The following is a 20,453-nucleotide window of genomic DNA, read 5'->3' as shown; positions in this document are numbered from 1 at the left end:
CATTCAGCAAATGGTATTGCAAGCTCATTATAAAAGCAGCAGCTATGAAAGATTTCTGATACAGTCCTACCATCTTGTCCATTCCTCAAAGTGGACAAGAGTAAAAATCAGTTACATAAGGCATGCTCTTGGGAAGAAATATCATAAAAGGACCTTCCCAATATTCTGATAAAAAGGTGCAACAGCCCCTCTCTTCTGCCTCTTTATTAATCGCCAACATCCCATATTCTGTGTCTTGGCTCTTCTCCCGTCCTCGGCTCCTGGGTCATAGTGATATGTGCAAAGTATTTTTGAGACAGAAACCGCATAGAAACTGATATTTAGTGGAGACAGGATAAAACTAGACCAACCAAATGTTTTCTGCAGCCCGCTTTCAGGTGCCACCAGAACATGCATTTGGAAACAGTTCTGTGCTCCCCAGGAACATGCTGGTCATCTATGCGTTGACAACTCCCTAAAACAAACTCCCATTTAGAACTTTGAGTTCTAGGCAACTTGGAATAATTGAGAAAGGGGCACATCCTTCCAGTGGAAATTTTGATATTTGTAGGCAGTCTTAGCTTGATCCAAATATGTCCCTCTCTGACTCTGGAGACTGGGGCCGTGATATTTCAAAGATTTCTTGGGGCGACTGTGAACATCTTCTTGAGGCCAATATTCTTAGAATCTCAGCAAGCTGTTTTTCAATATTGGTCATTTTTGAGTTCAAGGCTTTAATGTCTTCTTTTAACTCAAGCTTCACCTCTAACACTGTAGCTTGAAGAGTCTGTTCTGGAATGGGATAAAAAGTGTGTTTAACCTCTGTCTGTACAGGACTTCGGTCCTGGGGGCTTCTAGTCTCTCCAACACTGTCTAAGCGTAAATCACTTTTTGTAATGCCACTGTCACATGAATCTGTCTTCTTTAAGGTAGCCTCCCCTGAGGGTTTAGTTCTGTCAGGCAGTATTTCCATAGACTCTGCCTTAGCCACTTTGTTCCAATCCTCCCCTTTCCCACATGCATCTCTAAACCTGGCCCACCCTTTCCTTTTCACCAACTCCCCGGCCACTTTACTTCCAGCTGTTTCAGATACTGGAGCATGTAGTTTGGCACGGTCTGACACTCCGGAGGTGGACGCGGCCTGGAATGATGTCGGTGTTGCAGGACTTTCTGTGACTGTAACCAAGCTGGCTTTTATGGTGTTGCGCACGGAATGTTCCACCAGTATGTTGCCTTTCTCAATATCATTGGGATCCCTTCCCCTCTCAGCTGCAAGACGGGCCTCTTTCTGCTGGCGGAATCTCTGAAAGAGTCGCCGGACAGGGTGGTCGGGTGGGAGGATCAATGGTGCTTCATTTTTACTTTTCATCCACTCTTCTTCCTCTCTTTTCACATCACTGATCTTCCGGAACACTATCTGAAAGACAAAGAATATGGTATTCATTCTTTGGTAAATTTGAATGACAAATATTTGTTTTTGTTGGTTTTACAGGAGAACCAAAAGAAGAAGAGGACAAATTACAGCTACAAGATTATATAGGAATGTCTAGCTGAGTCTTTCTCAACCTGGGTTTCATGGAACCTTAGAGGTTCCCCAGAGGTTGCTAGTGGTTCCTTGAACAATGAGAAATTTCCGTTCCTTAGATAAGTAACGACTGATGCCATTGATCTTTTTAACGATCTGTAAGGAAAGGCATTTTACCCATTAACTACTAATGTAAGGGCATTCTTCCCACTGGCCATACGACTTACCACCATTGTAAGTGGCATTCTTTTTACTGACCACCAGTGTAAGAGGACCTTTCCGCCTTAGTGACCACCATGGACTGTGCATGGGTGGTCAATAATTAAAACATTGGTGGTCCTACAACTACACAATATAAGGGGGTCTTCCTCAACTGACCTCCAATGTAAGGGGGGATTTCTCCACTGACCACCAATGTGAGAGAACACTACAATTTTCACTATCTGCATTTCTTTTCTGGTCATTATTAATGGTTCTATTACATTATTTTACTGAAAATACTTTGCTGTACAGTACAGGCCTGGGTGTCTATTACATTAACTAATATACCCCAAGATGTATATATAGAAAATATTAGCAGGGGTTCCCTGCGACCTGAAAGTTTATTCAATGACTCCTCTGTATTGAAAAGGTTGAGAAAGGTTGTATGAAAGGGTCATTCTCACTAAAGAAAAAGGTTACATAATTTTTTAGGTTGAAAAAAGACACAAGTCCAACAAGTTTCACCTATAGAATCTGTTTAAGATTTTGACAGTTTATCATAGCTCTCAGAGACTGTATAGGAGAGATCTCTTCTGTAAGTTTCTGAGTCTGCACACCTACTGTGACCACTGGGAGGAGTTACCACTGTCCCTGTTGTTGTTGTTTTTTTAGATGTTATATTACAGAGATTGCGACAGAATGAGCCAAAACAAGCAAAGGTAGGGAAGAGCAGGCAAAACTGCTAGTTGGACATAAACAGAACAAGGAATTAAGATCTTACTGTTGAGTATAAAAAACAAAAGAGATGCCAAGGGCTGACTCGCCCAACCAGGCTCCTCCTACAACTAAAAAAAAACACTTTTTGGTAGACAATCTCTTTAAGCGAATGGCATCTGCCGTATTTAGGAAAGCATTAAGATCTAGATAAATCTCGTAGTCTCTTGGCTGACCCCCAAACACTGGAGACTTCTTACACAGCTGTTTTGCTTAACTTCCTATCTGTGTGGGCTTCAGTACTTTCTGAGTCAAAGGCCTTGAAAGCCTTGAGAAGTCTGCAGGGCTTACTTCTAAATTCTGGATCTACAAATTCATTCCAAGTCAGTGAATCAGGAAGCACTGAAGCCAGGTAGTTATGTTCAGAAGAAGAGCTCAGCAATGGCAGACAACCGGTTTCCCTCACGACGGGTTCTCTTTGGCCAACATTCCAGACCTGTGCGTACGTGTACAACATTTTTTTGTATTACATTTTCCCTTTTATGGTTCAGCCACAATGAGTTTCCTATTCCTTACTTATACCGGACATAAATATGACTAGTCAGTGAAGCACAAGGTTTCTTTATTAGCAGACAGCACTGAAGGTTTTATTTCCCATGATGCTACGGAAATGGTCATCCATGTCTGCAATTAATGAGTTTGCGCTATTGTTAGTACAATAGTGGAGCTTTGTTTCCCACAAGGGGAATTTGTGAGATCAGAGTCAGCAGTAATGTTACAGTCCCAATATTTGGTGCTTTAATGGGCTTCTTGGCTCTTTGGGACAACTGTTCTTAGCATGAGGTTTTAACTATAGCTTGGTGCTGTGAAAAAGGAAACACTAAGCAAAAAATAAAACGAAAAGGTTACCATACAGAGATACAAAAAACTGTTCAATGTGAATGATTGCAACTATTTTAGAATGGCGTGTGTGTGTAGATCACTGTGTGTTAACCAGTTTTGTTCAATATGTTTACGGTTTATATACAACATGAATATTACAAATAAATTGGTAACACAAGGTACACCCAAGGCACCGGATTCACAGAGCATTGTGGGTTTTCTAGAGCGAACACAGTAAAAATGATTTGCTTTTAGACTGTCTCTCTGTAATTGATAGTATGTACAGAGCTGTATACGGCTGAGGGAGAGAGGAAGATAGAGGGGATGGAGTCACTTCTTTCAACTGTGTGTGGATATTTTCAGCTTAAAGGGGTTCTAAACCATCCGTTTTTTTTGCCTATATCTACTGCTAGCAAGCAGTAGATATAGGCAAGAAGTGTAAATGCATTTTACCCATTAACTACTAATGTAAGGGCATTCTTCCCACTGGCCATACGACTTACCACCATTGTAAGTGGCATTCTTTTTACTGACCACCAGTGTAAGAGGACCTTTCCGCCTTAGTGACCACCATGGACTGTGCATGGGTGGTCAATAATTAAAACATTGGTGGTCCTACAACTACACAATATAAGGGGGTCTTCCTCAACTGACCTCCAATGTAAGGGGGGATTTCTCCACTGACCACCAATGTGAGAGAACACTACAATTTTCACTATCTGCATTTCTTTTCTGGTCATTATTAATGGTTCTATTACATTATTTTACTGAAAATACTTTGCTGTACAGTACAGGCCTGGGTGTCTATTACATTAACTAATATACCCCAAGATGTATATATAGAAAATATTAGCAGGGGTTCCCTGCGACCTGAAAGTTTATTCAATGACTCCTCTGTATTGAAAAGGTTGAGAAAGGTTGTATGAAAGGGTCATTCTCACTAAAGAAAAAGGTTACATAATTTTTTAGGTTGAAAAAAGACACAAGTCCAACAAGTTTCACCTATAGAATCTGTTTAAGATTTTGACAGTTTATCATAGCTCTCAGAGACTGTATAGGAGAGATCTCTTCTGTAAGTTTCTGAGTCTGCACACCTACTGTGACCACTGGGAGGAGTTACCACTGTCCCTGTTGTTGTTGTTTTTTTAGATGTTATATTACAGAGATTGCGACAGAATGAGCCAAAACAAGCAAAGGTAGGGAAGAGCAGGCAAAACTGCTAGTTGGACATAAACAGAACAAGGAATTAAGATCTTACTGTTGAGTATAAAAAACAAAAGAGATGCCAAGGGCTGACTCGCCCAACCAGGCTCCTCCTACAACTAAAAAAAAACACTTTTTGGTAGACAATCTCTTTAAGCGAATGGCATCTGCCGTATTTAGGAAAGCATTAAGATCTAGATAAATCTCGTAGTCTCTTGGCTGACCCCCAAACACTGGAGACTTCTTACACAGCTGTTTTGCTTAACTTCCTATCTGTGTGGGCTTCAGTACTTTCTGAGTCAAAGGCCTTGAAAGCCTTGAGAAGTCTGCAGGGCTTACTTCTAAATTCTGGATCTACAAATTCATTCCAAGTCAGTGAATCAGGAAGCACTGAAGCCAGGTAGTTATGTTCAGAAGAAGAGCTCAGCAATGGCAGACAACCGGTTTCCCTCACGACGGGTTCTCTTTGGCCAACATTCCAGACCTGTGCGTACGTGTACAACATTTTTTTGTATTACATTTTCCCTTTTATGGTTCAGCCACAATGAGTTTCCTATTCCTTACTTATACCGGACATAAATATGACTAGTCAGTGAAGCACAAGGTTTCTTTATTAGCAGACAGCACTGAAGGTTTTATTTCCCATGATGCTACGGAAATGGTCATCCATGTCTGCAATTAATGAGTTTGCGCTATTGTTAGTACAATAGTGGAGCTTTGTTTCCCACAAGGGGAATTTGTGAGATCAGAGTCAGCAGTAATGTTACAGTCCCAATATTTGGTGCTTTAATGGGCTTCTTGGCTCTTTGGGACAACTGTTCTTAGCATGAGGTTTTAACTATAGCTTGGTGCTGTGAAAAAGGAAACACTAAGCAAAAAATAAAACGAAAAGGTTACCATACAGAGATACAAAAAACTGTTCAATGTGAATGATTGCAACTATTTTAGAATGGCGTGTGTGTGTAGATCACTGTGTGTTAACCAGTTTTGTTCAATATGTTTACGGTTTATATACAACATGAATATTACAAATAAATTGGTAACACAAGGTACACCCAAGGCACCGGATTCACAGAGCATTGTGGGTTTTCTAGAGCGAACACAGTAAAAATGATTTGCTTTTAGACTGTCTCTCTGTAATTGATAGTATGTACAGAGCTGTATACGGCTGAGGGAGAGAGGAAGATAGAGGGGATGGAGTCACTTCTTTCAACTGTGTGTGGATATTTTCAGCTTAAAGGGGTTCTAAACCATCCGTTTTTTTTGCCTATATCTACTGCTAGCAAGCAGTAGATATAGGCAAGAAGTGTAAAAAAAAAAAAAAAACGCTTAAAATCCTTGTAAACTTACCTTGTTATTGCCGCTCGTTCCCGCGCCGAGAATCAGGAACTGCTTGTACGGCCGCAAAGGATATTGGGGCGGGCGCATGCGCAGTTCCGATTCTCGGCCGGGAGACGAGCAGAGACGCAAGGTAAGTCTATGGACGCTTGCGCCCGCCTGCAGACACCTCTGGATCGGAGAGACAGAGCAGTCAGCGCTGGATCGGAGTGACGTCACACCGCTGGAGGGACAGAGGAAAACATGGGGAAAGAAGAGGAAGATCGGAAAAAGAGACATCATTTAAGGTAAGTGCTAACATTTACATTGGGGGGAGGGAAATTTTTTTTTGCCTTTAATGTCACTTTAAGCTATTGAGGTTTGGAAACCGGTTTAAAACAAAGCAGCTAAGATTAGCCTACTGGAAAAAAGAAATGAAGGGGTTTATTCACTAAAGAGCCGAAGGATCCAGTCGTAGCTTCGGCTGATCCTTCGGCTCTCTTCGGCTGCCTCTGCCCTTTGGTTTAGTCGAATAAAGAGGCTGCTGTACGGGCTATTCACAATAGCCTGTACAGCAGCCGTAGGCAGCCGAGCCGAAGGCATATGCTTCGGCTCGACTGAGCCAAAGCCGACCGATCTCCACGCGAATGACAGCTGGGCAGAGCCAGCTGTGATCTCACGGTTTGCTCCGACCAGTTGTAATGACAGATCAGCGTCCCCAAATGACCTGAGGACGCTGATCTGTCAATAAACAATAACAACTGGGCGGAGTTGTTATTCATTCATTTTTTCTTTAAACTATTTTAATTTTTTTAAATTTTACTTCATTTTAAAACAATTGTTGATTTTTTTTTTCATTTTTTTTCTTCATTTAACTTGCACAACAACTGCTGATATAAACAGTCTAATTTACTAAAGCAGTTGAGAATCTTCACACAATATAATGTGTGAATATTCACTTAAATTATCCAATTATGTGAACAGCAAATTCCTGTTTACTTATCTCATCTGCATGTAATTTGGGTATTCATAGTGAACAGACATTTGCTTTTCACATGATTAGATCATTAAAGTGAATATTTACACAATGTATTAAAGGAGAACTATGACATGAGTGATTTCCACTCACCTCATAGTTCTAAGCCGACCTGTGACAATGAGACTGTCACAGGTCGGCTCAGTAGATCGGGCGGTGAGCGAACACATACCGGGTTCCCTCCCCTCTCGATCCTGTCACGGCTCTCTGCCGTGACAGGGGGAGGGGCTGGATTCCCCTCTCCCCGCTCCGATCTGCCAGCGCTGACTGGCGGAACGGACGGGGGAGGGGGCGGGTACAGCTGGCTCTGCCTCTAGATAGGCAGAGCCAGCTGTCACTCACGCAGCTGGGCAGATCCCGTCATCTAAGTCGGGATCAGCTCCAGGTGCGGAGTCTCAGTATACCGCGAGCTGTAGCTCGCGGTATACTGAGCTTAGGGTAACGGGAGGACGCTAGTTTGTGTCCTCCCGTTACCCCAAGGAGAACTATGCGGAAAAACACTGACCCCATAGTTCTCCTTTAAGTGAAAAGTTTCAACTTATTTTGTAAATCAGCCTCAAAATATTACTCAGGTTGAGCTTGAACATGAACATATTCCCATTTTATGAACCCATTATACTGTAGTTACCCTGTAAAGTAAACATGTGCTTTGCTCATACAAGTCAACTTAAAGCAGATCTTTAACTGGATGAGTTTCATTTTGCCATAAGGCACTGTGCAGCATAAACAATTGCCATGTTTTGTTTCCTAAAATACTGTTTTCAATGTTTTCATCCTTTTTTTTACACCTCGGTGTTGCTTATCTCCAGTCTCTTTTAGCCATTTCCTGTCTATATGCACTGACGCCAGTATCAGCTGCACATCCTTGCTCTGCACCGGCTTCCTGATAGTGACAATGGTGAACAGTGCTTGCATAATATACTTGGGAGGGTTTTCTTACTTATTGCATGTATTGCAATGCAATGCATGACAACAGGGATTATTCTTCTCCATAGATGGTCTATCCCCGAGGTACATGTGACAGGCTGACAACTCAGGAGCACAGCTGGAAAACAGGTACAGAGTATTGTCGCCCTATAACAGAAAGTGCCTGATCATGGACCTTCATGGCAGGATCGCCAGTCATTATTTTAATGAAAGCTGCAGATATAAAAGATTGAGAACAACTTTCGAAATTACATTACCATGTTAAAGCTTAGAGGAGAATGAAGTGATTGGGTTCAGATTTATTTTAACAGCCACTATACCGAGCTGGACATACCTTTCTTTTACTCCTCCGCCCTCCATTTGGCAGGTGGGAGCGAAGAGATATGAGATGTATAAGTCACGGAAACCAATACTTTGTAAGGCGGCGTTCCCCATTACGAACCTATTTGTCGTTAGGGTATTCTTAGTGACAAAGAGCTACTTTATATTAATGAATGCACCTCCTCCCCAATGAGTCTTATCTTCTATTTACAGTAGATATATTCAGTAAAATACATATGGGGGAATAATCTGCACATCCAAGAGCTAGAGTCATTTCACATGCCTTTTATCCAGCTACATTTGTGATATGAGATTATCATCGTCTTCCAATTTGCATTCAAATGATGTACGCAGGGCAGACCTCTTGCCTGCACTCATGTTAATGAAGAGATTAGACCTCACCTACAGTACATAACCCTGGGGGACAAGGCTGATCGACAACTTTCATGATTGCACATCAAGTACCGCCGTCTGGCCAGGAACACAGCATTTCCAGCGTGTCATGACAACTAGTGGGTGTCGCAAAATGCTGAGACTTCTGGTTCCTCAACATTGGTGGATATAAATAAAAAGGTATGCTGCAAATGAAGCATGGAAGGAAAGCTACCTACAAATGTTGACAATCCATCTAGCGGATTGTACAAGATCAAGCTGCTGAACAACAATGAGAGATTGTGGTATAAACATGCTTAAGCCTGCAGAGAGGGGCATTTTACGGACATCTCCATTGCTGGTCTATTTTGGAGAAAATCAATAACAATTGACTGGGAGCAATGTAACCTAGATGATTGACTCCCTTAATCTCTCACTCCTGAGAAGGCACGGGCAGATGGTGTATACTGTGCTGAGTAGGGCCTATATACATACGCACAAGTCAGCTAATGTATTATAATGTTTTTAGTCACTTAAAGGCATACCTTGGGGGGGCTTGAGATTCAGGTATTGTGAGGGGGTGAGACAATGGCAGGAGCTACTAGCGGCAAAGTAGAACCAGTGGCCGTAGCCAAATATGGGGACCATTGCTGTGATTTGTGATTTAATAGTCACTGACCTGCAAGGAATTAAATTATAAAGTAATATGGTCCTTTAAACAAACAGCACTGACTTGACAATAAGGGAGCAAAAAAGGGCAATTCTGAAAATACATCGAATACACACAAATGTGAGCAACAAAAAGGTAAAATGACAATACGCAGGCAACAAGTGGCTAATTGTGAAACTATGAAGGCAACAAATGGGCATATGTGACAATATGAGAGTAACAAACAGGAAGTCGTGACCATACGAATGACATACTCTGGTTCTGCTGCCTCCTTTGTGGAGCAACTAATTCCAGTAGTTGAAAGGACAGGCAGTTCCAAAAAGATATATAATTCAGTGTATCAATCTTCCACAAGAGCAGCCCAGGGGACTCTTATGACCTTCTCAGACCGCTTTCAGAAGGACCCACAATCAGTACTAACCAGTGATGGAAGTACTTCCCAATGGTATCTACTGTATATAGGATTTGAAATGTTATTTTGATCTGCTAAAAACCTCAGGTCACAGTGTGGCGGTGCACATGGTTCACCTCTCATTGCCAGGTGGACACGAGCTCTACTTACCTCTGTAGGAGCTCCCATCATTGGCCTGATATACAGAGAGTTCTGGAGGTGATGAACAGGCTGTATGACAGGTACAAAACTGGCTCTTCGTCCACCTTCCAAGAACGGTGAGCACACAATACCAGCTAAGGAAACCAGATGCTCCACGCCAGAAACGCACCACAGAGTAAACCAGAGGAGCGTTCCAGAATGCGCATTTCTAGTGCTACTGCTGGTCCATCACCTTAAACAGCTCTGTTGACTACCCAGAACTATGACACACTTTAGTCACTGAGCTGGAGGCAGCTCTCAGTAGCCTGGAGAATCAAGGCACAGCAGTCAATAGCTTGACTGTCCGAACCCGATCCGGAAAGTTCTTTAAGGTCCTTTACATTTTTTGTAGGTTCTAAAGGTTTTATGGTGTTTTGGAAAGGTGATGTTAAGCCTCACCTACTTTTCTAGTAAATCCTCAACCATTACCAGTTGAATGAACTTGTGAAGAGAAATATATAAGGTGCCATTGTTGACTTGTTTGTAGAGTCCAGGGTCCTGGATTTCGGGCTGTCATGCATCACTGGCTCGCCAGTCACTGAACTGGAACAAGCATGGAGAATGGGAGGTTTTTTCTTTACTTACATTTCTATAAATGCAATGCCATGCACAAAAAAAGAGACAGTAAATGCAAGAATATTCTTCCCCATAGATGGTCTGACCCAGGGGCACATGTGACAGGCTGACAACCCAGGAGCACAGCTGGAAAACAGAGTACTGTTACCCAATGTGAGGAAATGCCTGAACAAGAACCTTCATGGCAGGATCCTCAGGTTTTATTTTAACAAAAGCTGCAGATATATAAGTTGGAAAACAACTTTTCAAATGACATTACTAAGTTAACGTTTATATAACAATGTAATGATTGGGCTCAGACATACCTTTACCCTAAATATGGGTGTAACATGAAATGGTCAGAAAGGTAAACCTAGCCTTTAAAGAAGAACTCCGGGCATATTAAAAGTTAAAACCTTGCAGCGGGGCTACCCGCCTCCCCTACTGCAGGGGGCTTAGTGCTCAATTTGGTCTAGTGCCTAAAATAAAAAAATATATACTCACCTGATCATCAGTCCCATCTGGCTGCTAGAGAAGCCTCTTCTTCCCAGGGCTCCAGCGTTCTGAGGACCCATGACATCATCAAGTTTATTCACTAGCACTGGACATGAGGACGCCAATGGATTTTCCACAGACGGAGCAGAGGGGAAGGCAGGTGAGAGGTCACTGTCTCGGCACAGAGGTTCGGGTGACTATATCTTCTTTATTTTAAACCCTAGACCAAAAGGAGCACGTAACCCTTCCAGTGCAGGGGTAGCCCTACTGCAAGGGTTAATTTTGTACATGCTGGAGTTCTTCTTTAAAGATAAACTCCAGGCAGAAAAAAAAGATTTTTACATTCATTCCTCTATATTCATAAAGGATATAAAGCCACTGTGTGTGTGCCAAATGCCTTTGCGAACCAAGATGTTACCTTATGCAGTATATGTAGCATTGACATTATCACAGTGCTTTGAATAGCTTGTGCAAAGAGCAGTGCTGTGGGAAGGACCCTGTAAGCTCCACCCACTACAGAAAACTACAGGAGGGGGCGGATACAAGACCAGTCACCATGCACAAGGAGAGAGAGAGCAGCACTGACAGTATTACAGGAAGCTCCTGCACAGCCATAGTGTCACACTGGATTACTGCACAGATCTGGAATAAATACACAAATCTCACCAAGATTCCAGTAAGAATACACAAGCCTCTTGTATCTAGATAATATATGCTCAGTGTATAGCCTTAAACCAGTCAACGGGTGTCTGTATTATATCCAGACAGGTGTTTGTATTATATCCGGGTGTCTATATTATATCCGGGTGTCTGTATTATATCCGGAACACAAACAGGATTCTGCAATAAGGTTATTATTGTAGACATCTGTCTGTTTTTGGCAAAGCTATAGCTTTAGGGCTAGTTCACACCATCCTCTGTGCATTCCGGCCCGATTGTGGCCGGAACACACTGAATCGTATTCCGTCCGGGTCACTTTGTTTTGGGGCGGGAGGGGACGTGGCGTTGCATTGAACTCAATGGCACCGCAGCTATGCCCTCTGGCCGCAATGCGATCGGCTGCACGGGAATGAGTGGCACATCAGTGCCTGCGTTGCGGTCCGGTGGAGTCAGACTTTTTCTTGTTCAATGCACCACCACGCCCCCCCCTGCCCCAAAACAAAGTGAGCCGGTCGGAATGCAATCAGTCCATTCCAGCCACAATCGGGACGGAATGGTGTGAACTAGCAGTTACTGTTTGATGACCAGTGGCGTAACAATAGCTATAGCGACCCAGGCAGCCGCTATGGGGCCTGGGCCCAGGGGGGCCCGGCCAGGACACCCCCCTGATGCCGTGCGGGAGCTGGCTGGGTCGCTATGGGTTCGAACGCACCGCTGTTCAGATCACTGTGATCTGTGCAGCGCTGCGTTCTTCTCCATTGCCACTGCTGAGTCAATGAGAGGCAGCAGCGGCGGTGGAGGACGCTGGACGTGGCGGGGAGGAGGAGGGGGGGCCCGGGGGGTCAGCATCAGAGGAGGCGGGCCCGGTAACGGAGAAGGGAGCGGGCCCAGCGACGGAGGACGGAGCGGGCCCAGCGACGGAGGACGGAGCGGGCCCGGCGACGGAGGAAGAAGAGGCGGACAGGTAAGGAGTGTGACCAGCCCACCTGAGGGTGACCCTGCAGAGCCCACCATAGAGATTCTATGGTGGGCTCTGCAGGGTCACCCTCAGGTGAGCCATGTGGGCTCTTCAAGGGGTGTAACTAGAAATCACAGGGCTCCATACAAAATTTTGCTATGGGGCCCTGTGATTTCTAGTTACGCCCCTGTTGATGACATACACTAATGCATTATGTGCTAAGCTTGTTGATACATCCTTCCTTCTAGAATGCCATGCTGACTATACACTTAAGAACAGAATTGAATTATGCCATTTGTAGTGTCAACATCTTCACTCATTACCCAGGACAGGGAAGTTCACTGATTCAGCACAGGCTCATTTTAATGTCTGCTCCTTTTACTGTGGGCTGGCTAATAATCTCATAACTGAGGCTCCTTTGCCATTTTATCACCTGGCCTGAAAAAAACACAATCACAGTGATAATGGACTTTATTCCCAGGAGATCAAGAAGAAGAAGAAGAATAACCTCATGTAACAAGTACCTGTGCTCCGGGATGAGTGTATGTTGCTTTCACTGATAATAGGTGACTGGCACAATCCTTATTACCCTGCTTTAACAATTAATGAGCTTTTATCTAGATGAGCAGAAGAGACGAGTTTCTTATCTTATAGGGACAAAGAAAAGGGAAGCTACAGTGCCAGGTGGGGGGGTGTCAGGGTTGGGCAATGCTAATATTTTAAGTAATCTGGAAATAGGGGGAGCACAGCCACAGCATTTCACTTTCTGCCTCAGTACACAGGGACAGGAAGATTAGGGACAGAGACAAAAAACACTTTTATTATTACAAGTTATTATTAAGGTTTGTTTCACTCTATACCAGGGGGTATAGAGGCAACCTTGGCACTCCAGCTGTGGTGAAACTACAAATCCTTACATGCCTGTGGGAGTCATGTCTGTGGCAGTCAGAGTGTTGCAAATCCCCATGGGACTTGTAGTTCCACAAAAGCTGGAGTGCCAAGGATGCCTACTCCTGCTCTATAACAATGTCACCAATTTTCCTCATTGCATATCCTGGTATCACTGGAATAGGAAGTGAGGGGAAATCTCCCCAGTGGAGTCACAAACCTGACAAATGTCCTAAACGTTCCCCATTCTTTCCATAAAAGTTTTGGCTCCAGATATGGCTGCACTGTAACTATGACACCTGGAAAATAATTTGTTTTTCGAAGGGCAATAGAAAATGTTACCTTTAGCACATTTTGCCTACACCTACAGTGTACCGTAATCAATAACGGAGGATACAATATTATTTTCATTATTTTTCTTTAATCATATACAGAATTCTCCACTAAAGGATATTAACCCAAGAGCAATAAAATGTAATATATTCAGCCTACCAGTCCTTAGATATGGGGGCTGCATTTGTTTTCTTTTTTAATTGAATTTCCTTCTTTCACACTCCCAGTCCTAGAGTTACAATGCTCACTCACTATTTTGTATCTATAAAGGAGCAGCATTGTCACTGTAGGCTGCTCTCTTGATTTTTACTACAAACATTTCATCCTCTCTTCATCAGCATTTAGGCTTCGAGTGGCACGAGTGGCAAAGGGGCAGTAAAAACAGGCAGCTCATCCATGTTTTTACCACCACCCCTGAAACCTAAAATAGCACCCACCCAAGCCACTTTGGGCATTTGCCAAACATGACCATTGCAATTAGTGGTACTGTGCCACAAATGTGCGCTAACTGCTTGGCACACGGTTGTGGTGGTGTACTGCAAAGCAAAATCTTTCTATGGATCCCCCCAAAAAAACAAGCATCCAGAAGGCAGCAGCTAAAGGCACCTTTAAAGTCTGCCGTCTGTGTGAACTTAGCCATTCATTAGGAAGGAGGGAATCTGTAGTGTACAGAAGTGTTTTAGGGCTCCAGAACACATCATCATAACATAGGTGGCTGTAGAGGTGAAATGGGTAAGCTGATAACACTGCTTCAGATTTTCACAGGAAGTTATCAGCTCACTGGTTTCATGACAGTATTTTTTGCCCTTATCAAAAAGATTTACCAAAATACTGGGGGGATGATTTATAAATCAACTGCCCAGCCATAAAACGTTCTCGCCACTATGTGCAACTGAGGAGCAAAGGAAATGCTCCTTTACTTCATCAAGTGGTGGGATGGCTGTGCGAACGGCATTCACCCAGCGTAAGGCTAGGGGAAAGTTTCATAAATCAAGAGTCTATGAACCCATCGCACTCCTGACCGCTTGTTCCACAGAAAACAGGATGGGTGCTGCGGTGGTCAACGGATGGCAACCGTTACATGCATATGTAGAAACAGGGACACCGGCACTCCAGTTGCAATTCAAATACGTCTGTTTATTGACGTGGGTGCAGCATATCACACTAATGCAATTAGTGTGATATGCTGCACCCACGTCAATAAACAGACGTATTTGAATTGCAACTGGAGTGCCGGTGTCCCTGTTTCTACAGTTTCATAAATCACCCCCTTGTATATTTAACAGAGCAGAAGGGAGAAAATAAAAGAAGTTAATTGTTAAAGTTTACATAGAGTTTAATAAGGTGGCACAATGATAATAACATGTTATTGTGTTACCTCCTTAAAGAAAGCAAAGGTCACATTTCTGACCCCCGAAATCTACGTGGTTGCAAGCCACTGCTGCAGACAATGTAATATTTTTATCTGAACATTTAATTTCTCATCTGAACATTTTAGCAAATATGTGCCAAGGTAGGAGCTTGCTAGATAACATTAATCACTCCCTTCTATGTATTTGTGAACATCTTAGGGCATCCTTTCATTGTGGATCATCAGGTACTTTTACAGAAAGTCTAATACAGTGTCCTTTGTTAGGACTAGAGGTCAGAGCAGAGGAGCTCTTTGATGTCTGGCTGTGTTACTGAATGGCTTGTCTTATCTCCAGATATCAGCTCCTGTCTGTGATACCGTCCTCTGATGACTTATTGAGCATATCAAATGTCGAGTATGCTCTGCTACGGATTAAACGTTTAATCTGAAGTGTTCATTCGACCCGGTTAGGAGGAAATCGCTAAAACAGCTGATAAGATTAAACAGAAGGAAAGATGAAAAATGTCTGCCTCTAAGAGCGATTGATACATTAAAGAAGTGAAATTTCGCCGTTTTTTCCCCCCTACTGCTGTGATTTTCTAATCCCAGCCACACATGCACAGATCTTTAACTAGATACTGAAAGACTACTCACTTGTTATATGCTTTTCCATACAGATCAGTTCAAGCGTTTAAAGAGATACTTTATTATCTTTATATGTTGTATAAAATGTAATAAATCCTCATAAATCCATGGCTCATTCATTCACTGTGGCTGGCTGCACAGTGATGACACAATTGGGAGTCGTCCTACTGGCTCCTGATCTTCAGTAGTTGACCGTGAGCTGTCGGTGATAGCTTGGTCACAATTTCGAGGGAGGGGGCCTTATTCAGTGCACCCCAGATCAACATAGCAACGCACATATATACGGCTGCTGGGTATTAAGGCCTACTTGCTGTACTGCCACATATATGCGTAACCTTGTTGTAAAGGGGTTAAGTATGTGAATGGCAGTGATCATATTTGAAAATAAAAACCCATCTCTAGTTGTCCCAGGAGCAAGAAATCAGGGTAAATCATCCAGTGGGGACACCTGTTCCCGTTCCTGCCGCTTATTCATACTGTTTTCATGCAGCAAAACCCATTGGAAACTATATGGGACCATTCACACATACATCTGTGCAATACACATGGACCAGTGTGAATTCAGCCTAAGAGGGGAATGCCCTTGACTTTGTGGAGATTTCATGTCACTTCCTGTTGAAGTGACATGAAATCTCCACCTGAAACTATCCTGAAACTGTCCTGAAACTACGAGACAGAAAGTGAAGGGAAAAACAGAACACAGAGAGCACAAAAATAAGCTGATGGGTTCACTTTTATTAAATAAGCCCACTGCCAACCTTGACCTTGAAAGTAACTGTTTTGGGAGACTTTGGTGGAATAGTTCCAAAATGGGTTGGTCTGGGTTCTTTTTTAACCCCTTAGTGACACAGCTTCAGAAAATGTTTTCGTTCCTGGGGACCGGAACAATTTTGCCATTTTTGCTATGTGTTTGTTTAACCCGTAATTTCCATCTGCCAAATTCATTGAACCTCGACATATTGTATACCATTTTTTTAAAGGTCAAAATGGGCTTTACTATGATGAGACATATGCATATATAAATTCGTATTTTTTTAAATAAAAAATACAAACAATACGAAAAAAAGCACATTTTCACAGTTTCGCCAATAATAATGTGTACATAATTAGTGTAGCTAACGGAAAGTAATTTATAATCAATTATTTTACTTGTCCTGATGATACAGTATTTCATATGTCTGGAATTTCAGTTATAGGTCACAAAATACTAGGAGTGGAATACACTTTTAGTGTACAACAATTTTAGAATGTGGTATGTTTGTCTCCTAACTTTATTAGCCTCCTTGGCACTATATTTTTTATTAAATTTTTTTTTAAACTTTTTAAAAAGAAATCCATTTTACTTTTTTAATTTTTTTTAATAAACTGTTTAAAACTTTTCTTTAAAACTAGGGGGCACTAAAGGGTTATTTTTTTTATTTACCGGAGCTCTTGATACTAAGTATTCTGAGGAGACACTGTATTCTCCACAGAGATACTTTGTATCACTTTTGTAATACACTGATCTGCATTGCAGCTCCGCAACACAGTGAGCACGGTGATCACTGTGATTAGCTATCACAGTGCCGGGACCCCCTAATTTGCTGTTGAGGGTCTGCCACGGACACAGGGGGTTTCCAGCAACAGCATGAACGCCATGGACCAGCGCTCATTTTCCAACTTGACAGAATTATTCCCTCACCAATCTTTAACTCACTGAAAGATTGTGACTTCAACAATTCCGTCATTGGTTGTGAAGGGATTAATGTGGAATTCAGAAGCTGGTCTATCCAAGCCAGGAGACAGCAGCATTTTGTTTATGAGCCAGCTCCATTGACATCCAGGGCCATCCCTATAATGAGGCAGCCGGGAATGGGTGCCTCAGGCGGCATCTCATTGGGAAGACAGTACAGGGGCGGCCACATCATCCCAGGTTGCTAAGAGCTCTTTTTTTAAGCATTTTTAAGCACAGTACCCACTGCACCTATATGGTATGAACAGGACACATAGAAGACAATTGCTTCCTATGTGTCTTTGCGTAGAGCCTGTGTTCATCAATGCAAATCAATGCAGCTCAATGGACATGGTGTGAACGAGCCCTTTTATATCAGCTATAACTTTAATCTGACGCGGCAGCATATACCGGCCCTCTGTACACACCATCCAGAAATGTAACATTTTCGCAGAACATACCTGCTGTCATCTATCAAACAAGGCAGAGATAAGTACAGAGTGAGGCGCACACATACCTGCGGAGAATACGAAATTGCGACCGTTCTTAACACTTTGCCAAATCGTTGCAGAAGGCAAGGAATATTTCCAGAGACAATTACCCTGAGCAACATGTAATGGCCCTGACAGTGGGGGTTCCCATTTTGTTGACGCTAATACAAAGGCAATCCTGACACATCTTTGATAAGCGGCCAACAGTTAAATCGTCGCATTATGCCGGTGAGCCGTTTAAGATGTTCCATTTTCTCACTCTGCTGACCATCACATTAATGAACACTTATGGTTGAAGTTTGGAAATCATTGCTAATGGGACACGCTTTTTATTGACAGCATAGAAAACAATTTCAGCGTGCATCAGGCATATTTTTTACCCGCCGCCGACGCACAGCCCTGTTGTCCTTGAGTTCTTACTCCATGCAAATGGCCCTCTGTGAGATAGAAATATCACTCTTCTTTAAAGTAGTGCTGTCACTTCTGCAGAAGAAGCCGGCTTTTTATGTTGTTGGGAGGAAAATGGCAGTTATCGGTCACACCTCATACCTTGTAGCAAGATACCTGTGTATTACAGGGGGTTTCTGAGATTGATTATAGGGGAGGCATAGTGCGCTTGCGCCTAGCATAGATTTTTAGGACATTGCATTATGGTAATGTTTACCTTAAAACAAAGCTGTTAAAATCCCAGGAGCCAGGTCACTGAATATTTATAGATGGCACCTAGCTTTTGAGGTCTTCTCTAGTTTGTTAATGGGCCATCATTACCCTATATGCTGTCTGAGGCCGTAGAGCGGGTTGGTGGTGGTGGGGTGCTGTTGATAGTGAATCATGGAAGGGTGGGGGTACTTTAGTAATAGTCACTGGTAGCCACAAGCTCAGTGGTACACCAGCCAGAGCATCCTGCTCAGCTCCCTGAAAACTGTCATTGAGTTGGGCGGGAAGCCGGACAGTACCCCAGTGCACAAATGCAGGTCAACATGTGTCAACGCAATACGCCCATCACAATAAAAAAAAATATAAAGATGCTATAATATTGCCCTTGGCGGGGCCTGTACAGAGAAAAGAAATGTTAAAATACAGTTAAATGTGCAGGAAAATGCACCACAATGTGTTAAAAAAAACGTTGAATGCTTGTTGTGCTGTGATCAAGCCTTTCATACAGCTCTGTAATCATTGCTATACCCTTAATTATATTTTTTAATACAAGTAGTGTAAGGACCTGAATTTGATTTCATATCAGCTGCCCCTGTACAGCAGAGTTCAGAGAGGGGGAGGGAGAAGCATTAGGTGTGTGGCAATACAAGGAGGAAGCTGATAGGTGAGAGTGGAGTGACAAGGGGATGATCTCATCAGTATGCTGCTTTTCCTTAAAGGAGAACTATGGGGTAAGTGTTTTTCCCCATAGTTCTCCTAAGGATCACAGGAGGACATAAACTAGCGTCCTCCCATGACCCAAAGCTTAGTATATCGCGAGCTACAGCTTGCGTTATGCTGAGACCGCCGCAGCCGGGACGGATCCCGACATTATTGTCGAGATCCACCCAGCTGCATGATTGACAGCGTGCTCTGCCTATCTAGAGGCAGAGCCAGCTGTACCCGCTCCCTCCGCCCAGCGCTGGAGGATGGGAGCGGGAAGGGGGAATCCTTGCAGGGAGACGTGAGTGACAGTCACCGCTCTCTGCAGGGAGATGATTGAGAAGTGAGCGAATGACGGTATGTGTTCGCTCACTTCGCGATCTATTGAGCCGACGTTTGACAGTTTCATTATTACACATCGGCTCGAACTATGGGGATGAGTGAAAATCACTCGCCTCATAATTCTCCTTTAACAGTCCAGTCACAGGCGTTGGGAGTAAACCTGAAAGTGAAAGCTTAACTGCAGCAGATAAAAATCAGGTCTACCACCCTTCTAGGCAAGGCTGTGCTGCATGGCAGAGTTGTTTGTATCTCAAGACTAGATGCAGAGAAATATAAATCCTTTTGGCAGGAAAAAATGTTTTAATATATGCATGTGAAGGTTCTCATTCAACCAGGTCATTGTATATCTGTAAAAAATAAGTCAAGACAACTGGACTTGCTGTATTTTTCTTGAAGTCATTTCACTGGACATCCAACCAGCTTTCTCAATTCAGAATTATGTGGATTGCAGCGACATTCACCATATTTATTGCCAGATAATTTTTGTACAAGTCATTCTGAATTGAGAAAGCTATGAAACAATAGCAAAGAGAAAAAATAGCAAATGAAGAACAGCTCGGGAAAAGGGAGACTGAGGGGTTTATTTATTAAAAATGTACAGAGCCAGTCGTCCTATGAAATTGCACTAGATGAAGCTCGGGAGTTCAGGGATTAAAGGAGAACTATGAGGTGAGTGCTTTTCACTCACCTCATAGTTCTAGCCGACCTGTGACAATGAGACTGTCACAGGTCGGCTCAGTAGATCGGGAGGTGAGCGAACACTTACCGGCGTTCGCTCACCTCTCGATCTCGCAGAGAGCCGTGACAGGGGAGGGGCTGGATTCGCCCCTCCCCGCTCCGATCCGCCATCGCTGACTGGCGGGAACGGACGGGGGCGGGGACAGCCGACTCTGCCTCTAGATAGGCAGAGCCAGCTGTCACTCACG

General features: G+C 43.2%; 1 protein-coding gene across 1 annotated transcript in view; it reads right to left on the bottom strand.

Moving 5' to 3' along the window:
* Window positions 1-556: 556 nt before the first annotated feature.
* The window catches only part of KCNH1 (potassium voltage-gated channel subfamily H member 1), a 253,988-nt gene continuing 234,091 nt past the window's right edge, over window positions 557-20,453 (bottom strand). The window contains exon 11 of the mRNA XM_018552733.1: window positions 557-1,396. Within this exon, the coding sequence (XP_018408235.1) occupies window positions 557-1,396 (840 nt within the window). The remainder of the gene's footprint in view (window positions 1,397-20,453) is intronic.

Source organism: Nanorana parkeri, unplaced genomic scaffold, assembly GCF_000935625.1.
Source record: "Nanorana parkeri isolate BGI_ZX_2015 unplaced genomic scaffold, ASM93562v1 scaffold1, whole genome shotgun sequence".
Lineage (NCBI taxonomy): Eukaryota > Metazoa > Chordata > Amphibia > Anura > Dicroglossidae > Nanorana > Nanorana parkeri.
The sequence above is the reverse complement of the archived record's forward strand: the minus strand, read 5'-3'. Positions and strand labels throughout refer to the sequence as shown.